The sequence below is a fragment of the Lonchura striata genome, chromosome Z, assembly GCF_050655825.1.
Source record: "Lonchura striata isolate lonStrDom1 chromosome Z, ASM5065582v1, whole genome shotgun sequence".
In the NCBI taxonomy this organism is placed as follows: Eukaryota; Metazoa; Chordata; class Aves; order Passeriformes; family Estrildidae; genus Lonchura; species Lonchura striata.
Genome location: NC_140740.1, coordinates 50,780,368 through 50,799,519, shown reverse-complemented (window position 1 = coordinate 50,799,519; position 19,152 = coordinate 50,780,368). Strand labels below are relative to the sequence as shown.

The following is a 19,152-nucleotide window of genomic DNA, read 5'->3' as shown; positions in this document are numbered from 1 at the left end:
AAGAATTAAAAACTTACTGCAGCATGAGGGTGTAAGCTGAAGAAGGAAACTGTGAAAGATTTTCAGAAGGCAACAAGTAGCATTTTTTGGGTAAAAGAGAAACCTGTGGGGAGAAACTGAGATGACTCATGGGAGGTGGTCAGGGAGTTAGGGAAAAGGTGTTCTTTGTAGGATGGTGAGTGGTTGTGGTTGGACCAGTGTTCCATTTGTCAGTGCAAGGGAAAATGTGTGTTGTAGTCAGTGAGGCAGGAGACATTGAAGCTTCATTGTGGGCCTTTCCCAAACTGGTAGAAGGATATAGTGTGTTGTACACCTTTCTGATAGAGATAGGGCAACACACCTGAAAATAAAAACTGATTTCCTGTGACTGAGGATGGATCCTGCAAACAGCAGCAGCCAAGAAATAGCACAGTAGAGGAGAATGTAAGGAATAAAGTAAGGTTTAAATTATGTACATCTGTTACAAAGAATTGAGTAAGATTGCCAGAAGTCCATTTGACATTTTTGACCCAGTCTTAAATGAAAGAGTGAATACTCAAGGGAAGGTATGGGGAGCCAGTTGAAGCGAGAAGGACAAACATGCATGTTAACCTTTGAAATAGGCATCTTGGCTGTTAAAGGCACTCCTTGTGAGATTGACCACTTCAGTACTGTCTAAGATTCACTTAACAGGAAGGTGAGTACTGAGAACAAAATCACAGTAACAAATTAATTTATCTTCTAATGCATTAATAGCAAATCTGTAAGTGCTAAATTTTCTGGATTACGTGTTCAGAACATGTGTAGGAATGTTCACTAAGAGGTTCATTCACTAAGGAACTGAATGTCACACTGAGATCTCTTTGGACTATTGCTTTGTGTCTGTCAGACATCAACCATTGACAGAATGCTGCTGTTTTCACTGGGATTCCAAAATGTGTTGCAAGAATGCCCTTTATTCTGCTAGAAAAGTCTGATGCATAGCTTGGTTTCATTTTTGTGAAAATCTGGAAACTTCAAAATGTGAATGCTTCCTAATTCTCTATTTGTCTTAAAATTAAAGAGCTGGAGTAGGTTTGTAGATACACAATTTGGAGTGAAAAGTCAATATTTGAACTAGAGATCTTAAAACAGGATCACTGAAAATCAGATATAAAATCAGATTAAAATCATCATAACTGTGTTAAATTAACAAATATGCATATTGTAATAAAAGATGAACCAAATACTCTTTTTAAAAGAGTTTTGAGAGATTGCATAATTCCATAATTGAATATTTAAAGATTATTTGGGGATTTTGTTAAACCCAGTGTTGAAAATGGAAAATAATTACAGAAATGCAAGGATGATTTTCGTAAATTGCACTTAAGACAATGCAGTTAAAGGCAGGAAATTATGAGTGTAAAGCGACTTAATAAAATTAAATATGATATTTGAAGATGGAGACTGTAGTTCATAACCTGATTTTGATTCTAAATCGGAATCAACATGCATGAGGGAATCATACTACTCAATTTAATATTGAACATTTGTTCTTATATTCATCTCCCTGGAATATGTACTCTATATAACTTAGTGCATTTGATTTTAAAAGCTCTTTCTATTTTTGTTTGACCTATAAATGCCGTCATGAGAATATAATAAAAGTTGCAAGTTGTACTGTATTGTCTGCTTTGTGGTTGGAACAATTCTGTGGTTTTCATTCCAGTGGTTAAAAGTGAAAGCCTGGAGCTTGGTGAGATAGTTTTATTTCCTTTTTGCACTCTGTTCTTCTACGATGAGTTGGTATAGTCTCAGTTCCTCCTTTGTGAGACAGGAGTGTGAGTAAGATTGATATGTTAAAGGCTAAGGATATTTGTATCCTGTCTTGGAATTATAGTGAATATGAACTTGATTTCTTTATAAATTGTTGCATTTTGTGGTCCATTTTTAAAGAGCTACTTGTTATCTGCAATATTTGTACTATGGACAGGGAAAGGACCTTTGAACATTTTTAATAGTGTATTTCAGATAAAATATATATGGAACATCTATTATTCTTCTGCTTCTTATTATACTTAAAAGAAAACATCTGAAATAGTCTAAGCAGTAGTTGCCAATTACCCCACATGTTTCCTTCAAAGAGTGTGAATCTTACTGTTTTAGTTATTCAGTTAGGGAAAACAAAATGCTTTTGCCACATGGAAACAAGTAATGTAATTTACTTCAAATGTGGAGTTTCTTGACAAGGATCAGGATAGACACCAAGTTTTGTATTATTTTCAGGATATCTGGGGTGTGCTATGTTCAGATTCGTTTACTTGAAACTGGACTGGGTTTTTAAGGTGAGATCTGTTCCCCTCACCACCTTTTTTTAAGAAATGAGAACATAATCATTCTTTCAAAATTACTGAACTAGTACTGAATTAGACTTCAAGGTTTTATATAGAAGTTAAATTCTTTATTTTTTTTTAAATAATGGTGATCAGAAGTCAGCAGGTATTGACTTCTAGTCTACTAGTTCATCTGCAAGAATAAGACAGTAAGGCAGGTGCTTTATATTACGCTTATGTGCTTAGTTGCTCTTAACTCCTGTTTCATTCTTACTTGCCTTTAAGAGAAATGTTAACTAGCCACGTTCAGGTTTCCACAGCACCCATCATTACTTTAAAAATATTCTTCACACATGATATTTTACAAAAACTTGCATTTCATGTATCAAGTTTTTGCTAGTTCTTCTTAGTAGCTAAGTAGCATTTAGCGTTCAAGTTTTTTTCCCAAATGTGAGTTGTTCTTGCCTGACAGGTGGTCTTAAGTTTTCTGTTCCAGGAAATTAACATTCCCAGTCTGGTGATGCACAGGCTGTGGAAAGGTATGTTGAGTTCTGAATTGCAGCAGACTTAGAAATTTTATCTGCTTTGAATGAGAGCACACTCCTGTGCTTCTTGTCACCTAGTAAATGAAGCTGCAGTTTTGTGGGCAAAAACTTTTATGAAGTACTGCCTCAATCTATGTTCCTTTAGAGTAACCCTATTTAAGCTAACTTACATTCTGTCCTGAAAACTGTTTGGGAATTTGACCTGCAGTAAATGGTCAGTGACACTTCCAAATGTCACAAGGTTGGTATATGCATTTAGCTCCAGTAAGCTGAGTGGGATTACCCATCTTTAATTTATATGGCTGCCTGCATAAGGCAAGCACCTTGAAGCTTCCCAGCTTCTGCTGATTAGTACCAAAACATCACAGTTATATCTTTTGGGTTTTCTCCACTCCCCATACGAAACAGTAAGATAAATCACTGAAAACCTGAAGAAACTGTACAATTGCATTTACCTAGAGGAAAATATCTCTGTGATTTGAAGTATTTATAATCCTCTGTTATGGAAGGTTTATCTAACTGGGAGCTTCTGAGAAATCTTTCATACCTTTATAAAACTAAAAGGGTATTTTAATTACAAACTGAAAAAGAAATCCACAGATACTGTAGGAGTTTATGTTTTTCTTTCAAAAAGAAAGGTACTTTTTAAAGGACAAAATCAAGCAATTAATTTTGGATATAAACTTAGGAATGGAACAGCATCATTTTCCATAGTGATATGGAAAATTATATTTTCAATCTGTTTGAAATTAATTGTCTTTATTTAATGAAGCTCTGCTATTCTGCTCTGTATATCTGTTAGCTTTTGGCCATGCTGCTGACTTTCACTAGGATGATATGGATATGACCGTAGAGGCTTTCATGGATTGTGTCTCTGATTCATAGTCTGTCATTTTAGACTCTGTATTTTGCAAAACCCAGGTATCTTAGCCTGAATGTATTGCCTGACTGTAACATTGATCCAAGTAAATACTACTGACAAAACCTGAAATCTCACAATGATGGAGAATAGGAACAGAACATGTACTTAGAGACATTCAGCTGTGAAACAAATATGTCGAAATCCAGAGTCCATAGTTTCAGTAGGGGCTTCTCTTAAGACTAGGATCTACATAGTAGTCTTTGCTTAAATATTACCAGTGGGAGCTCAAACTATATTTCCAAAGTTATAATGCAATAGCCACATTCTGAATGCACAGAATAATACAATATTTTTACCTAGTTATTGCTGTGGCTATTCTGCTAAATATAAATTGGAATGGTCTCAAATGTTCACTCCATTTGTGCATGTTGTTGACCTATGGTTTTGTTGTTCTGAGCTACTGTTTCCAAGACATGTTGGTATGTTACTCATATTGCTGTGACTCATCTGAGTAATATGAAGAACTCATAGCTGACAGTAAACATGAAAAAAAAACTTCACTGTAAATTAGTCACTGTCTGGACTGGTGTACATACCATTTTGTCCTAATATTTAATCTTATCTTCAGAGAGTCTTTGCTATGCCCAATCACTGTGTATTTGATCACAAAATACTAATTATGAAGTGGGCTCATTTGCAGATTTAATTCACAAAGTATACTCTGGTTTTGTTTGCACCAATATAAAAATATATAAAATTTATTTTGTGTATTTAAAAATGTATACTTGTTATAGGTAAGATCTATATATGAAAAAATGTATAAACATATAAATAATTTAGTCATTCCAGGTATTATATGATATTCCATTGCCATTTTAATGAACAATGTAATATATAGCTAAAGATAGATTTCAGTATTCTGGTATTAATTGCCTACAGAGTTATGCTATCATGGTATGTATGTTAATTGTTAAATCTTACAGTCAGACATATGACAGTTACTTGACTTTGTTAGGAGCTCAGCCATCTACAAATACCACTGCATTTGGGCCAGAATCATTAATTTGCTTAATGTTGTTTGAAGGTGAAATGAGAAGAAAGTGATAACGTTTTTTAGTACAATACATTTAAGGACAGACATTTATAACACAGCAAATACCCAAGGAGTTGGAACCAGCTGAACAGTCTGTTCTTTATAGCATCTTACATGACTATTTTTCCCCCTTTCAAACTTACAGAAATCCAGCCTTACCAGCCAGCTTGTTTTTTCCTTTCCCTAGGTTAAATAAAACAAATGGCTCAGCCTTCTTGGGTGGATCTTTTATCTGTCTTGTCCATTTTTCTGCTACATGTTTTCTACTTTGCTCTTAAAATGTAGCACACAAAATTTTGTTCTTGCACTTCTGAGAGCAACTGGTGAAATGGGAGAGGTCTTTTAATCTGAAACATAATGTGGTCCTATTACTATTTCCAGAGATAAAATTTGTTTTTTCTTTTAAATTGACATTCTGAATGTGAATTTATGGACATTTTCTGTTTCTCTGCTGGCCTACTTTCATTTTTTATGTGTCTGTTAATTTGTGGTACCGTGAAGGATGTGATACGCTGTTCCTACTATTTAGTTAAATCTTCTTACTGACTTGGGGCACATCTTTCACTGAAACATTTTTGAATTCTGATCTTGCTATCCATCTTTTTAGGCCCTTTTCTATATGGAACATATAAAAATTACAAGGAAGGCTAATACATAAGTACTGGTGTCCCATTAAAGGGAGAATAAACTAGTAGTTATTTTTTTGTGGGAGAAGTATTTCGGATGCATGCACAAACACCATCACTTAGATAATTATTATTGTCAAATTCAGAAATTTATATGCAAACATTAGTTAAACTTGATGAAAGCTTTAACTTGTCAGGTTACATGACTGTGTTTGAATTTCAAGTTCTTTTCAGCATCAGTGAAGGTGTGTGAGGTGGGAGCACATACATAGGTGAAAACAATTGATATTGAGGAGCTAATAACCACTGTACATATTTGGTGAGAATGACAATCAGACTAGAACTGGTTCAGTGAACTGAATGCTTTTTAGCAGTGCAGCAAGTTAGGTGGGTTCCTGGAAGATGTCAAATGCTTCCATTTAATCTCAGGACTGCTCAAGATGCAAACCCATGATAAAATGTGTGATAGGAGACTAGCTTCACTAATGCACTAGTGCACACTATAGCAGCTTTCTAAAAAATAGGGTTTTCCTACATTGGAATTACAATTCTATGGTTTTTTTAAAGTAGGAAAAATAGGCTGTTGAGGACTATCTGTTCTATTAAGTTAGGATTTCTCATTTGCATCTGAGGTGGAATGCTGGGGAAAGGTTTAGATATATAAATGATTGACCTAAACAACTGTTGATGTAATTGTCTGCAATTGAACAATGAACTGTTTTTACTTGCTGTCTTCTCGCACTGTTTTGCTTACACTCTGCCAGCCAATTTTTACAGTTCATAAGATGTCAATAGAAATGCTAAAGCAGCAGTGGTGGCCTTAGGCAGTCCAACAACATGGCATAAAAATAGATTGATGTTAGGAAGTGACATACTGTCATACCCAGTTAGTGCATCAATTGTATAGTTTTATAATAATTTATATTTGAAAGGTGGTAAGAAAAGGTTATATAAAAACTTTTCTTATGTTTTATAATCATCTTTGGTTAAGAAAAATGCAAAATCCAATATACTTCAATTAACTTAAATTTTTTGAGACCAAATGTGGAGCTGATCCAGGCCAATTTAATAATCTCTCATTAATAGCCTTAAATTTCAGCATTATCACTAAGTATTTTTCTTGAAAGGCAATTTTGTAAGACATACTGTGATCACTGAATTAATTTCTACTTGTTGAGCATAAACCCAAGAAATGTTTGAATTTTAATCATCTTTCTAATAAAATGGGTTTACTTAAAAGAGGAGTTTCTGTCAATATGCCATTTTTTCAGATGGAGGTGAACAGTAGAACTGAACATGGAACACACTAAATACTTTAACTTACAGTAGCCTTGATTTAGCTGTTTGTTGTTTATTATAAATTTCTTATTGTTAGCAGTAAATACACATAAAGAATGTGTCACAGGGTTTGATATATTACAGTATTTTCAGAACAGAGGTAATGACTAGTTAGCACAAATACTTCCTGAATTCCTCACTGAGGAGAAACTTAATACGGTGCTGACTTGGAACTGAACACATGCCTGTTTTGAAAACAGAGGACAAAGTGCAAACTATTGCAATCAGTATTAGTCACTTGAGTTTTTGGAAGTGCTTAGAAAAGTGCTCTGGGATTTGGACATAATGATATTTTATAATTTTAGCCAGGGATAGTAAGTGAGATTATTGGGAATTTCTTTGCTGCTCTTGAAGAACAGCATCAGCTTTTCTTACAGAAGAGATTGTTTACCTTTCCTCAAGAGGCTAAAGCATTGGCAACCTAGATTGCTCCTTTTAAGCATGGTTTTGGACTTAAAAACTGTGCTTATAAATCTTTTCTGTTCACAATGACTAGATATGATTGAAGTGTCCAGTTTGTGACAGTTTACAGCTGTCTTTTTGTGTGCATAAATTCGAACTTTGCTCTAATTTTTCAGAGGTACAAGTTCTATAGAATGGGTGGCAGGCCAAGACCAAATGTCAGTTACAGGACACTTGGTAATGCCTTCTGATTTTTTTGTACTTCTGTGCTGCTGTGACAAAACATGACAGTGGACCATCAGTGTCAGTCTTTGTTTCAAGTCTCTTACCTGAGCCCTTGCAGATTTGCTTTGACTTCAGTCATTTTTACTCTCTGCTCAAATCACCAGTTGCCAGCTAATAGTCTGGTGCTGAAAAATGGACCGACCAGTACACAGTTTACACAACTGTGAAACCTTTTTTTGCTGTGGAAGTCCACAGGTGAGTCCCTGTATCTGGTGTGTATAGGAACACAATACAGACAGCAGAAATTCTCAGAGAAGTCTGAAGCTGGTATTCTCTCCCTTGCTACAAATTAAATTCCTCAGGTTTTTTTGAAAGCAATTCCTAAAATATATTATTTTTCATGGTTATTTTTGGAGATCTATAAATAATAATGTATATATTATAATATATATATTATATATATCTAAATAATAAATATTTTATTTTATTTTCAGCTTCTTTGTAATACTGGCCATGCTGAAGAAAAGTTAGGTTTTACTTATGACAGCATCATAATATGGTAAGTATTAAAGATCACTAAGCAATTTTTGGGAACTTCAGTTGTGTTGGTACAATTAAATAACTTTATTTGTACTTCTGAACAAGTATTTTACATATGTTTGAAGCTTTATAATTCAAGTATATAACCTGAAAATATTTTACTGAGTAAAATCCAGCAAAAATTAGGCAAAAAAAAAGCAGGCAGAGACAAACCCTCCAAGTTAGAAGTGTAGATTTCTTCATTATATTCCTCAGAGATGTAAAAGTACCTGTAAGTATTTCAGTAGTTGTAGAAAGCACTTCTAATAAAAATGCACATCTGCAAAATACAGAGCATACTCTTGATACAGAATCAAGATTTAAAGATCAATATTTTATGTTGTACTGGTGTGACTATTTCCATGAAGGACTGCTTTCCTTGCTACTGACATGCAGGGCATGTCAGTATATACTTTTAAGTGGAATTTCTGTCTACTTTGTGGCCATTTTGACTGTCAAGTGTAACTACATGCTTATTTCCACACAGAAATTTGTAAATTTGTGTTGAAGATCAGCACTGATGATAAAGTCAAATAAGATCTAATATGTACTGCATTTCTGTGTTCTTTCAGTTTAGATCTCACTTAAGCAAAAAAGCTTAGGAAAGCTAATTGCTCTTTGAGCAAAATGTTGGGAAACCTTGTGTAATTATTTTCTTAGTTAAAACTGATGTCTTTATATTTTTGGCTAGCTGTATGATTTCATTGCATACCTAAAGATAGTGACACATCTCTTTTTGGTAGCTTTTGCTTTTAAGTGTTGAATCTCATGGTAGTCTTTTCCTTTGTGGTGGTTTCACTGTGCCAGTTCTTTAATTAGGAGGGGAAGAGAAGGGGCAGGCACTGATCTCATCTTTCCATTGACCAGTGACAGGATCCAAGAGAATGGCCTGAAGTTGTGTTAGGGGAGGTTTAGGTTGGATATCAGGAGAAGGTTCTTTACCCATTGGGTGGTTGGACAGCAGAACAGGCTCCCCAGGGCAGTGGTCACATCCCCAAGCCTGGCAGAGTTCAAGAAGTGTTTGGACATAGTGTGATTCTTGGGAATTTCCTGTGTAGGGCTAGGAGTTTGACTTGAAGATCTATAGTTCAAGAATACATTCAGTATTTACACAGGCTGGGCTTGAACTGATTGAGAGCAGTCCTGCTGAGAAGGACTTGGGGGTCCTGCTGGACGAGAGGCTGGACATGAGTCAGCAGTCCCACGTCCAGTCTTGCAAACCCAGAAATCTGTGTCCTGGGCTGCATCCAAAGCAATGTGGGTATCATATTCATATTACAGGAAAGATGGTCTTGGAACAATTCCCTATTTGGTGCTGAAAGTAATAATTAGTTCATCTTTATTGCAGATGATATGGCAGCCTACTTTGTCCAGGTATCACCTGGGAGTAGGCTCCTGTTACAGTGACTTACCCTGGCCAGGTATTCACCTAAACACTCTGAAGATTTTTTTGCCTTGGAGTTGGTGATTACCATGTAGGACAACTGTAGAATAAGGAATGAAAAAAAATAAACCCTTTTTAGAAGTAGAAATTCAATCTCAGTGGCTGAAGTATTTATGTTCTTAGATGTTCAGTGAAAAATCCTATTAGAAAATGTCACTGGGAGGTTAAGGATTCCCATCCCACCCTGTCTGTGGTTGAGAAAGAGGGACGAATATCTTGAGGGCCTTCAAAAGGACAGAGTGCTACCTCATGCTTTCTAACTCATTTTCTAGAGTTCTTCCATATCTCATTTTTTTCTTACCTACCTTATTCTACCTCTTAATTTTCTTGGACTAATACAATACTCAGCTGTTTTGTCCAATAACAACTTGTGTACAGGTTTTTGTTCTATGTTATTTCAGGGATGTGCAATCTATTATTTGGGGGAAACATGAATTTGTGGCTTTTTAAGATTAATATGTTGCTTACATCTGCTGACCAAATGAGGGCTTGCCTTCTAGATTGCACATGAGAAGACCTGAAAGTCAGAAAATTAGTTCAGAACATTTATTTTTTAAAATCATACTTTTTGTCTTAAATGAACGAGTAGTAGCTGCATGTCAGATGGTGAAGTCTACCTGCTGCCTAATAGTTGTTTGTCCCTCTTGTTTTCTTCATTGTAGTCTGAGGTTAGCTTTACTGAATGAAGCAAAAGAGGTGCGAGCAGCAGGATTGCGAGCCCTCCGCTATCTTATTCGAGACTCCAGTATTCTCCAGAAGGTGCTAAAGTTGAAAGTGGATTATTTGATAGCCAGGTAATTTTTTTCTTTCTTCTTCTTGTAAGTTGTGAAGTTCTAAATCACTTGCCCTTTCATGGTTGATATAGGAGAGAAGTGTTTTCATATTCTCTTACGTTTTTAGTAAGTAGTCTTATAAAGTACATTTTTCTTCAACAGAATATTTCATCACACTAGCCAATCCAAATAAAATGCTGTCCTAATATGTGATACATTACAAGTAATCCAGATAATTTCTACTTTTAGTCATAATGCCATTAACTAAAAATTAATAAGATTGAAATAATAATGTCTTAAGTTTTTGTATGGGAATTGTTAGATTCTTTGTATTATCAATACACAATGCTGTCATAGTTATGTCCAAGAATTTGTAGTCTAAATATAATTAATGATGCAACAGAAAAATACCAAAGGGCAAACCAGCAGTGAGATAATAAAATCAGCATGATGAATAGATGTAAATAATAGCATTTCTAGTGCTTCCTGTAATAATTTTTTTTATTTAATATGCTGATACAGATGTATATTAATTTCTGTTTATAAATATACACGTGTAGTTTTAGTGTGCTGTTCAACTTTTTTGGAGCAAAAGGACCTTTGTGATCTCAAACTCTAGAACACTCAAGGTGTGTTAATGTGACATTACAAATATTTGGTGTGGTCTCATTTGCAAATGACAAATGTAGCTAGCTTGGAAAATAATTGTTGAAGCATTATGCTTTGCCATTTTACAGTTGAGAACATTTTAGTGACTTAATTGTAATGAAAATAGTTGAGAAACTATAAACCAAATATAAACCAAACCTAACTGATGTATCATAATGAGTATATTGGCTGAAAAGTGTAGTTTTTCAGCCATAAGTCAATTATTTTTATTTTGTCTCATATACATAAATATTAACATGAGTTGTTAACAGGTAAGTTGAAAGTCATAAAATGTGTTTTTTTAACTTACTTTAGGTGCATTGACATACAGCAGAGTAATGAAGTAGAAAGAACACAAGCACTTCGATTAGTCAGAAAGGTAAAATCTCCTATGTATCTGCTGTACCACTCAATTGTGCTGACTCCTGGTTGTCTCCATCAACAGTGCTTTTTCACAGTCTAATACCTTGCTTTACCTTTATTGTGTAATATAGCTGATAATTTAAAAGAAAATGTAGTGAAGAGAGTTGCTTTGATTTTACAATTTTACCATTTAGAATATCAAGTGTGCTAGAAAAATTGTGCTTACTGGGCAAGGTTTGAGAAACACTTTTCAAAGAGTGAATGCAAGAGCATAAAAACATTAAGTTTCAATATTGAAAATATGACTACTTTATTGTATAGTTTGTGTAAGCATCTGTGAGTCAGAGATTGGGAGATCTTCCGCCATGTGAGAACAGAGGCGAATTGTCACTGAAGTCATTATTCAAGGAATGCTTATAACCTTTGTTTGTGGCTGATGCTATAGGATTTTCTCTCAGATACTCAATGATAATGTGTTTAGTCTTTGATGGTTACTGTACTGTGTACCCATGGATGTGAAATTTGAAAGTATGGTGGCTGCATTTTCAAGTTTATGCTAGAGAAATTGGCATATAGAGGTACCAAATGTATTCAGGAAACATAATATCCTGCCTTTGTGCTGGACTTCACTCTTCTTTACTGTTCTCATATTCTTATAGAAACTACCAAAGACTAAAGTATGAAGTAGTTGAAGAATGGCTCCCGAGGTGTACTGTCTCTGTTAAATCTCTTCTTGTGCTTTAAGTCTACCTAAATATATTTTCTGTCTCACAGAAGATAAAATGTACTTGATTAACAATTGTGCCAAAAAAGAGAGTTTTAAATATTAAACAGGGCTACGTCCAAACCGAACAAGCCAAAAACAAAAAAGCCCCAGTATAAAGGAACAGGTCCTTAAGGAAATTTGCACTTTTATAACAAAAGTTTTTTGCAAATCTACTTTGAAAGAAGAGCTTCAGTGTAGACTTATTGAAAGATGGAAACACATCTATAATCAGTTGCATTTGGGACAGAAATTTGTCTTCATTATTTCTGTGCTTTTTTGAGCATTTTCTGCTTGAGCAAAAACTTCTGTCCTGCATGAAAGAAGAGATAGCAAGAGAAACAAATTAGCTTGATCTGAAAAAACTTATGGTCAAAAAGAAATATCGAAGAAACCATACAGTTGACCCTGGATGGGTTTTTTCCTCCATTGTGGTGGAGGTATTGGCATGCACCAGGTGTGTGCATCAAATGCAAAAGCTGTGCAGCCATGCTTGTGGTTCCTTGATGCTGAGAACTGTGTTGATGGAAAGCCTTTTCTAGCATCTTTTGCTACTTACCTGCAACTGTCTGTTTTCTTGAAAGAGTGTCAGACCAAAAAAAAAGCCACCCAGCCTGCTACCACTAAAGTTAACAGCTTTGTCATGTGCTGTCTAGGTCACAGCAGTTAAGCATGCATTGGCATAGAGCAGTCAGTTCTCAAGAAATTCTCTCACAAGGAATACTGTGCTTCCCGAACAGCACTGTCTGTATTTTCACACTGTCTTTTTGTTACTTTGCTCTTGCCCTTTTTATGCTTCTGTCTTCATCTCCCTCAGTGTCTTAAGATTTAGTGATTTGATGCCAGGATTCCTAGAAGATTATATAAAGGACTAAAAGGGAAGAATAAATGGCAAATAAAATGAAAAAAAGCTAACAAACTTGTTAAGAAGATAAGTAACTGTGAAACTGAACTGCGTTTTTCCAGTATCAGAGAGCTATTGTTTTCAGTTTCAAGATTTAGCTCTTTAACCTCTTCTGAGGTAGTAAAAATGTCTGTGAGGATTGCATACATTAAAATTAAAACTTTGTTTTTTCTTTCTTTTCATAGAGAAAACAACAAAATATAAAATAGTAATATTTCTTTATGAATTTAGAAAAGGCAATATTTTTATTTTAAAAATATTAGGTTTAAATGGTATAGGTAGATTTTTTAAAAATCTGATTTTTTAAACTTGATGTCCAATAGTTTTTGAAGGCTGAGTGCTCACTGCCTGTTTTGCCTGTAAACATCCTACATTTACAGATAAAAGTTTACAATTTAGTAATATCTTCAGCCATTAAAAGGATGGCATGAAGTTGCTTCAGGAACCGTTTTTCTGATAGAAGTCAATAAGACATTTCTTCTAAATTTAATAGTTTGGGTGTTTTATTTTTAAAGCAGAAGTCTGGGTTAGATGCAATATGAGCCATCTTTCTTCCTCTTTTCTAAAAGAGTCTTAAAAGACCAAATTCATAGTCTGTATTACTTATTCATTATAGCTACTTGTGAGTAGCTTTCCTTTACCTGTCCTTGGTCTTTAGAACTGCATTTTAAGACCTAGAACAGATACAAAGTAAATTTTAAAAATTGTTTATTCTACTGATGTGTTTAGAATTGAGTGTTACAAGAAACCTTTCCTTCTCTTGTCTTCAAAGCAAAGAAGACAGTGAAGCAGAACTGCTTGTGTCCTCACAGAAAATACCATGTCAATATCAGTAGCAAACAAGTTGCAGTTTCTAGAGTAGACTGGTACACCTATTCTATTGCTTATTCTTTTTTCTTCTTCCCAGTGTAAAAGTGAAAGACCATGTGGCTGGAAGAGAATTAATTTTTAGGTGTTTGATGGATATTGAGTATTTTTTATTGCTCATTTTTATTTATTAGTGGAGAAATAAATGTGACATGGCTGAGTGGGCTATAAAACATTATTACACTGTTCCCTTTTTAGGCAGTCAATCAAAAACCTGCTTCCTCCTTAGTAATACATCTGTTTAGTGATCTTGTTTCAGAGGGGTATGTTTATTTAATTTTCACAAATTGAAAAAGTGTGAACAAGCAGTTGCTCAGCGTTTATAATAAAAGGCTCATTTGGAGGACAGTGAAGAATTGGTGGTATTGGTTGTTTAGGAATAGTTTTCTTTACCTTTAATGCATCTTGCACCTTAATCTGGTGTGAATTCTGAGTGTCCCAAACTAACAGCTGAGGTTTTCCATAGTGCACAATGTTCTTAATAGGAGATGAGTTTGTAGTCGACCCTGTGTCATTCGATAATATTGTCAATAAAGATAATCTTGGGGAAAAAAAGCTATGATGAAGGTAGTTTTAATTCTCACTGCAAAAAAAAACCCCATATTTTTAATTCTTTCTTAATAAGATAAAATATAAAACAACTGAAGCGCAAAGAGAATGGTAAAAGTAACTTGACAAACAAATTGAAATTGAAAAAATTTCAAGAGCAAAATAAATAGTTTTGAAGATTCAGCTGTTACAGCCAAGTAATAGATGGACTCATCTCACTGTATGAATGTAACAGAATACTAGTGAATATTTAAGTGTATTTAGAAAAATGTAAAGAAACCAGAAGGCTTTTTCTTTCCTTTTTGGCAGATGATCACTGTGAATGCTTCATTGTTCCCCAGTTCTATTACTAATTCTTTGATAGCAGTTGGAAATGATGGTCTTCAAGAAAGAGACAGAATGGTTCGAGCATGTATAGCCATTATCTGTGAACTAGGTAAGATAATTCTTCTTAATTAGTGTTCAGTTTTGACATAGTTGTCATTCACAGTATTTGTTTATTAAGGAATTAGATGCTAAGTATTCCTGTAGATATTTCATGGATATTAGTTATTTGTATTATATAAACCAAAATAACTAAAAATCCATTTATGTATCATAGGCAAAAGTTTCAGGTTTTCATCTTTTCCTTCAAGACTTGACAGTTTTTGCCTTAAAAACATTTCTATACTGCAGTTGGTGTTTCTTAAACTGAGCATTTGAAATAGGGAGATTTCCTTACACAAGATGTTGACAAATTTAGAAGAGTTCAGAGAACTACAAAATACCCTCATTTTTAAAAAAATTTTGCAGTGGGCACTGTAGTTATGGAGACAGTGGTTTTTACTAATTCCCTAAACTTTAATTTGGCTGCTGACTTTTGAAGGTTTTCAAAATCAACCAGCGGTAAAAAATTCAGGAAATTGTTTTCAAGATTAAAGCTTCTATTTCAAGGAAATAAACAAAATGTTACTCTTATTTCAGTATTTTTATCTCTGTCCATTCAGTGAAGCATAAAAACTCTTCATGGGAAAATCCCAAAACTACTATATGGGAACTTGGTTGGGAGTTAAGTTGGGAAATGACTCAGCTGGAGACTGAGCGGACCAGTATTTTTGTGTATGATAAATGAATCCAAAATCACTGTTCATTACCAGTGTCAGCTAGTCCCATTAAAAGCTTTACATGTGCCTCAGCAGTGTTCAGGACAAGTAAGATACCCTTACTAGAGATGACAAGTTTGTGATATGGTATGAAATGTTTTATCTTCGATCACTGGCCAAAATTACTTGTTTTCCTTTATTTAGCACTTCAAAATCCTGAGGTGGTGGCTCTTCGAGGTGGTTTAAGTACCATCTTGAAAAATGTGATTGACTGCCAGCTAAGCCGAATTAATGAGGCTCTGATAACTACGGTTTTGCACCTCATTAATCATCCAAAGACTCGACAGTATGTGCGAGCAGATGTAGAATTAGAGGTGAGTATAATTTTATTTGTTTAGTTACAGAAACTGCACTGTATTACTCATTAAACATTTTACTTTTGTCTCAGATTTCATGTGTGTTAGTGCACAGTGTCTGAAAGAAAATGTTTTAGGCTAAAAGTCTGAGATTTATGAAGCAGAAATAATATAGCAGTTCAGAGTGGGACTGAGGAAAGGGCACTAGAGACTTAACTGTATTTTCATGTGAAAATAATGCATGTCTTTCTTTTGTTTAGCGAATTTTAGCCCCTTACACAGATTTTCACTACAGGCATAATCCAGACACAGCTGAAGGACAACTCAAGTAAGTGTTAGTGCTGCTACTCGTGCCATCAGTTATGTTTATAGCATTGGAATTGAGCTGTACTTCCTTCTAAATACTACATTTCTAGAGGTTGAGTATCATAGGCCAAACTGCATTTAAGATTTAAAAGGGCTTTTGAGCCTAGAGAGGAGAGGGTTGAGGGACACCCTCTGCTGAATAGCAACTTTTTTACTACCTATGAAAATGCTTTCAAGATGATGTAGCCATAGCCTTTTATGATGGTGTAAGGTGGGAGGACAAGAAGCAACAGAGACAAATTGAAACAAGAAAGATTTCAATTTGATAAAAGGGGCTGTGGCAATGATTTTATATGAGGCTGGTCAAGAGTTAAAATAGGTTGTCCAGAGAAGTCCTGCTGCCTTGAGTTTCTAGCACCCAGCTAGATAAAACCTTGATTTTTTTTGCAGGTATTTCAAGCTGAATTACAGAAGCTTGTAGACCTCTTAAAGCTCTGGACACTGTAAAGGCATTTGCTTAGTTCTTGCAGAGGGGTTGTGACTTTTTGTGCAGTAATTTGGACTAGAGAGAGGTCTCCTGAGATGGCTTATAACTTGAATTATTCAGAATTTTTTAATTATCAAATGGGAGTAGATGCTTAGGTCTGGGTAACTGAGTAAGGTCCAAATCTTTACATCTCTGCTGTAGACTTGGTGTCAGTAGAGGTGCAGAGTTATTCATCTGACCCCTGTGAGTGTTTTTGATGTTATCCTCCTGTGGAAACTCCCCTGGAAGAGGAAAAGTAACAATAAATCAAAAATTCTGTGCGTATATACATTGTGTAAATACATACGTACACATATATGCATACATAAAATATTTATTTTAGTCTGAATTTTGTCTACCATCTCAGTAAACTACCTAAAAATACTTTAGAACTGTTTGTTTTGTAATTATTACCTGCACTGTGACATTTGTTGTTTCAATGGCAGAGAGGACAGAGAAGCACGATTCCTAGCTAGTAAAATGGGAATAGTGGCAGCATTTCGATCGTGGGCAGGTAAGATTTGTTTATTTGCTTGAACCTGGATGATTGGAAGTGTGATTTTACTTTCTAGTATAAATGACACAGGGTCTGTCCCTTTGATATGTCTAATTTCTATAACAATGCTGCTTAATATGTGTTTTGATACTGTAAAATTGGAGGATGCAATACATACTTTCCTTAGACTCCTGACAAGGCACAGCTTTTCCCCTCCTGTGTAAAATGCCTTATAAATTACATCTTGATGGTCATTCTTGAAATCTAATGTGGGAAAGGATGTTTAAAATAACATCATATCATAAGAACTTGCATTTGAGATTGGTTCTGCCACTGTAAATGAAGTCTTTTTTTATCTGTGTTAAGACAGATCGCCAAACACTTTACCTTTTGCCATGGCTGAGGAGAAATTGGAAATGGACATAGTTAGCAATTTTTCATGTAGAAGACATTTCTAAGTCGAAAAAGTTTGTTTTTTTTTTTATTTTAGTAAATCCTTTGTGTGTGTTATCACAATATGTAAGATGAAAGTACTGTCTCAAGAACTGGGGTTTTTTTGTTGTTTTTTTTTTTTTTTTTTGTCAAGACACTGTCTTGCAGATTTAAATCAGTTAATATAAACATTTACCAAAATTTTGAGTGGAATTTTTCCAGGCTGTTTTTTGACACTATTTGTGTTATTTTTAAGTTCTGACAATGATTGCTAAGCCTAATTTTAATATCCAGGTATCTTTCAAGTTTCTTGTATGTTCTCACATGGTTGTGATGACTTTGAAACTTCCAGAAAACAGTTTCTGATAGGTGTATTACTGCATCACCCTGCACTCAGGCACTTAGATCTAACAGCTGTTAGAATTTACTTGAGACTAAAAAAAAATTAATTTGTTAGGTTAAGATACAGCTTTTGATTGAAATTCCTTACAGTTCTCATCAGATGATGAAAACCTTTCCAGCTTAAGAATTACTTATTACAGACAGTTTTGCCTTTTTGTCCTTTATTCCATGCGTATGTTGTTTTCACAGGTAACTTTTGAGTACTGTTCACAGTAGGAAGGATAAAAGTAGCACAATTTTTTAATGAGGATATAAAGTTGTGATTAGGAAGTTTCATTAAATATTATTGACTGGGAAGGAGATGATATCAAGGTGAATATTAGTAGTAGTATTGTTTTTTCATTTGTGCTCATTTTCAAAACTGGAAATCTAATTTAACAACGTGTCTGTTGTCCTTTCTTTTGTTGATGAGGGAATATTGTTATACATTTGACATTTTCTAGGTATTATCAGCCTGTGCAAACCTGGAAATTCTGGGATTCAGTCTCTTATTGGGGTACTCTGTATACCAAATATGGAAATCCGGGTAAGTGGTCAATATTTAGTACTGATATAGAATTATATTAATACTTAATATTTTAATTAATTTATTCTTAACTTTTAAACAATTAAATGGTTTAAATAAACATCAATTCCAGTTATGAGTCATCTGTCCTTGAGTTTATTTAACGCCCAAAGTTTAAATCTGTAATTTTGTTTAAAAATTCCTGTGAAACTGGGAAGCACACTGTGTATATGTGACAAAATGGAGGAGAGAGAAGTTAATAAATTAATTTTTATTATGTTTACAAATCAAAGCAATTATACAGTAGCTGCAGTTGCAAGTTTAAAGCATAATAATCAGAGTTGAATTCCAGGTAAAAAATATTTCTTCACAAATTAAGCTTACTAGAGAAAAGTTGATGGTTCCAGATGTAACTATTCTAAAAATCTGCAATCCAAGTAGCTACTATAGCATTCATAGTGACAATAAGGAACAATTCAAAAGTAAAAAAGCCCCATCCTCTTTTCTCCAGTTTATTTCCTTTTGTGAAAAAAAACGCTGCAACAAATGCACCAGTGTTAGTACTCTAGAAATCTTAAGGTCACTATTAATAGTGAAAAAGGGATAATTTTGTAAATCTTTAAAATTCCTGTTGTGTTGTGTTTTCCTTGGTAGCGAGGTCTGCTTGAAGTTCTCTACGATATATTTCGCCTTCCTCTCCCTGTTATTGCAGAAGAATTTATTGAGGCACTTCTCAGTGTTGGTAAGTATTTAAAACAGTTCACATAAGAATTCT

General features: G+C 34.4%; 1 protein-coding gene across 7 annotated transcripts in view; it reads left to right on the top strand.

Moving 5' to 3' along the window:
• RICTOR (RPTOR independent companion of MTOR complex 2) overlaps positions 1–19,152 on the top strand; it is a 74,835-nt gene that overhangs the window by 18,954 nt on the left and 36,729 nt on the right. For 6 of the 7 annotated variants that reach the window (XM_021551552.3, XM_085568128.1, XM_085568125.1 and 3 more), the window contains 9 exons: positions 7,877–7,941; positions 10,068–10,199; positions 11,142–11,205; positions 14,582–14,708; positions 15,559–15,728; positions 15,971–16,038; positions 16,989–17,056; positions 18,316–18,398; positions 19,032–19,119. In XM_021551552.3, the coding sequence (XP_021407227.1) occupies positions 7,877–7,941; positions 10,068–10,199; positions 11,142–11,205; positions 14,582–14,708; positions 15,559–15,728; positions 15,971–16,038; positions 16,989–17,056; positions 18,316–18,398; positions 19,032–19,119 (865 nt within the window). Of the gene's footprint in view, positions 1–7,876; positions 7,942–10,067; positions 10,200–11,141; positions 11,206–14,581; positions 14,709–15,558; positions 15,729–15,970; positions 16,039–16,988; positions 17,057–18,315; positions 18,399–19,031; positions 19,120–19,152 lie in introns of those variants that run through there. The other variant, XM_085568129.1, reaches the window with a different exon arrangement.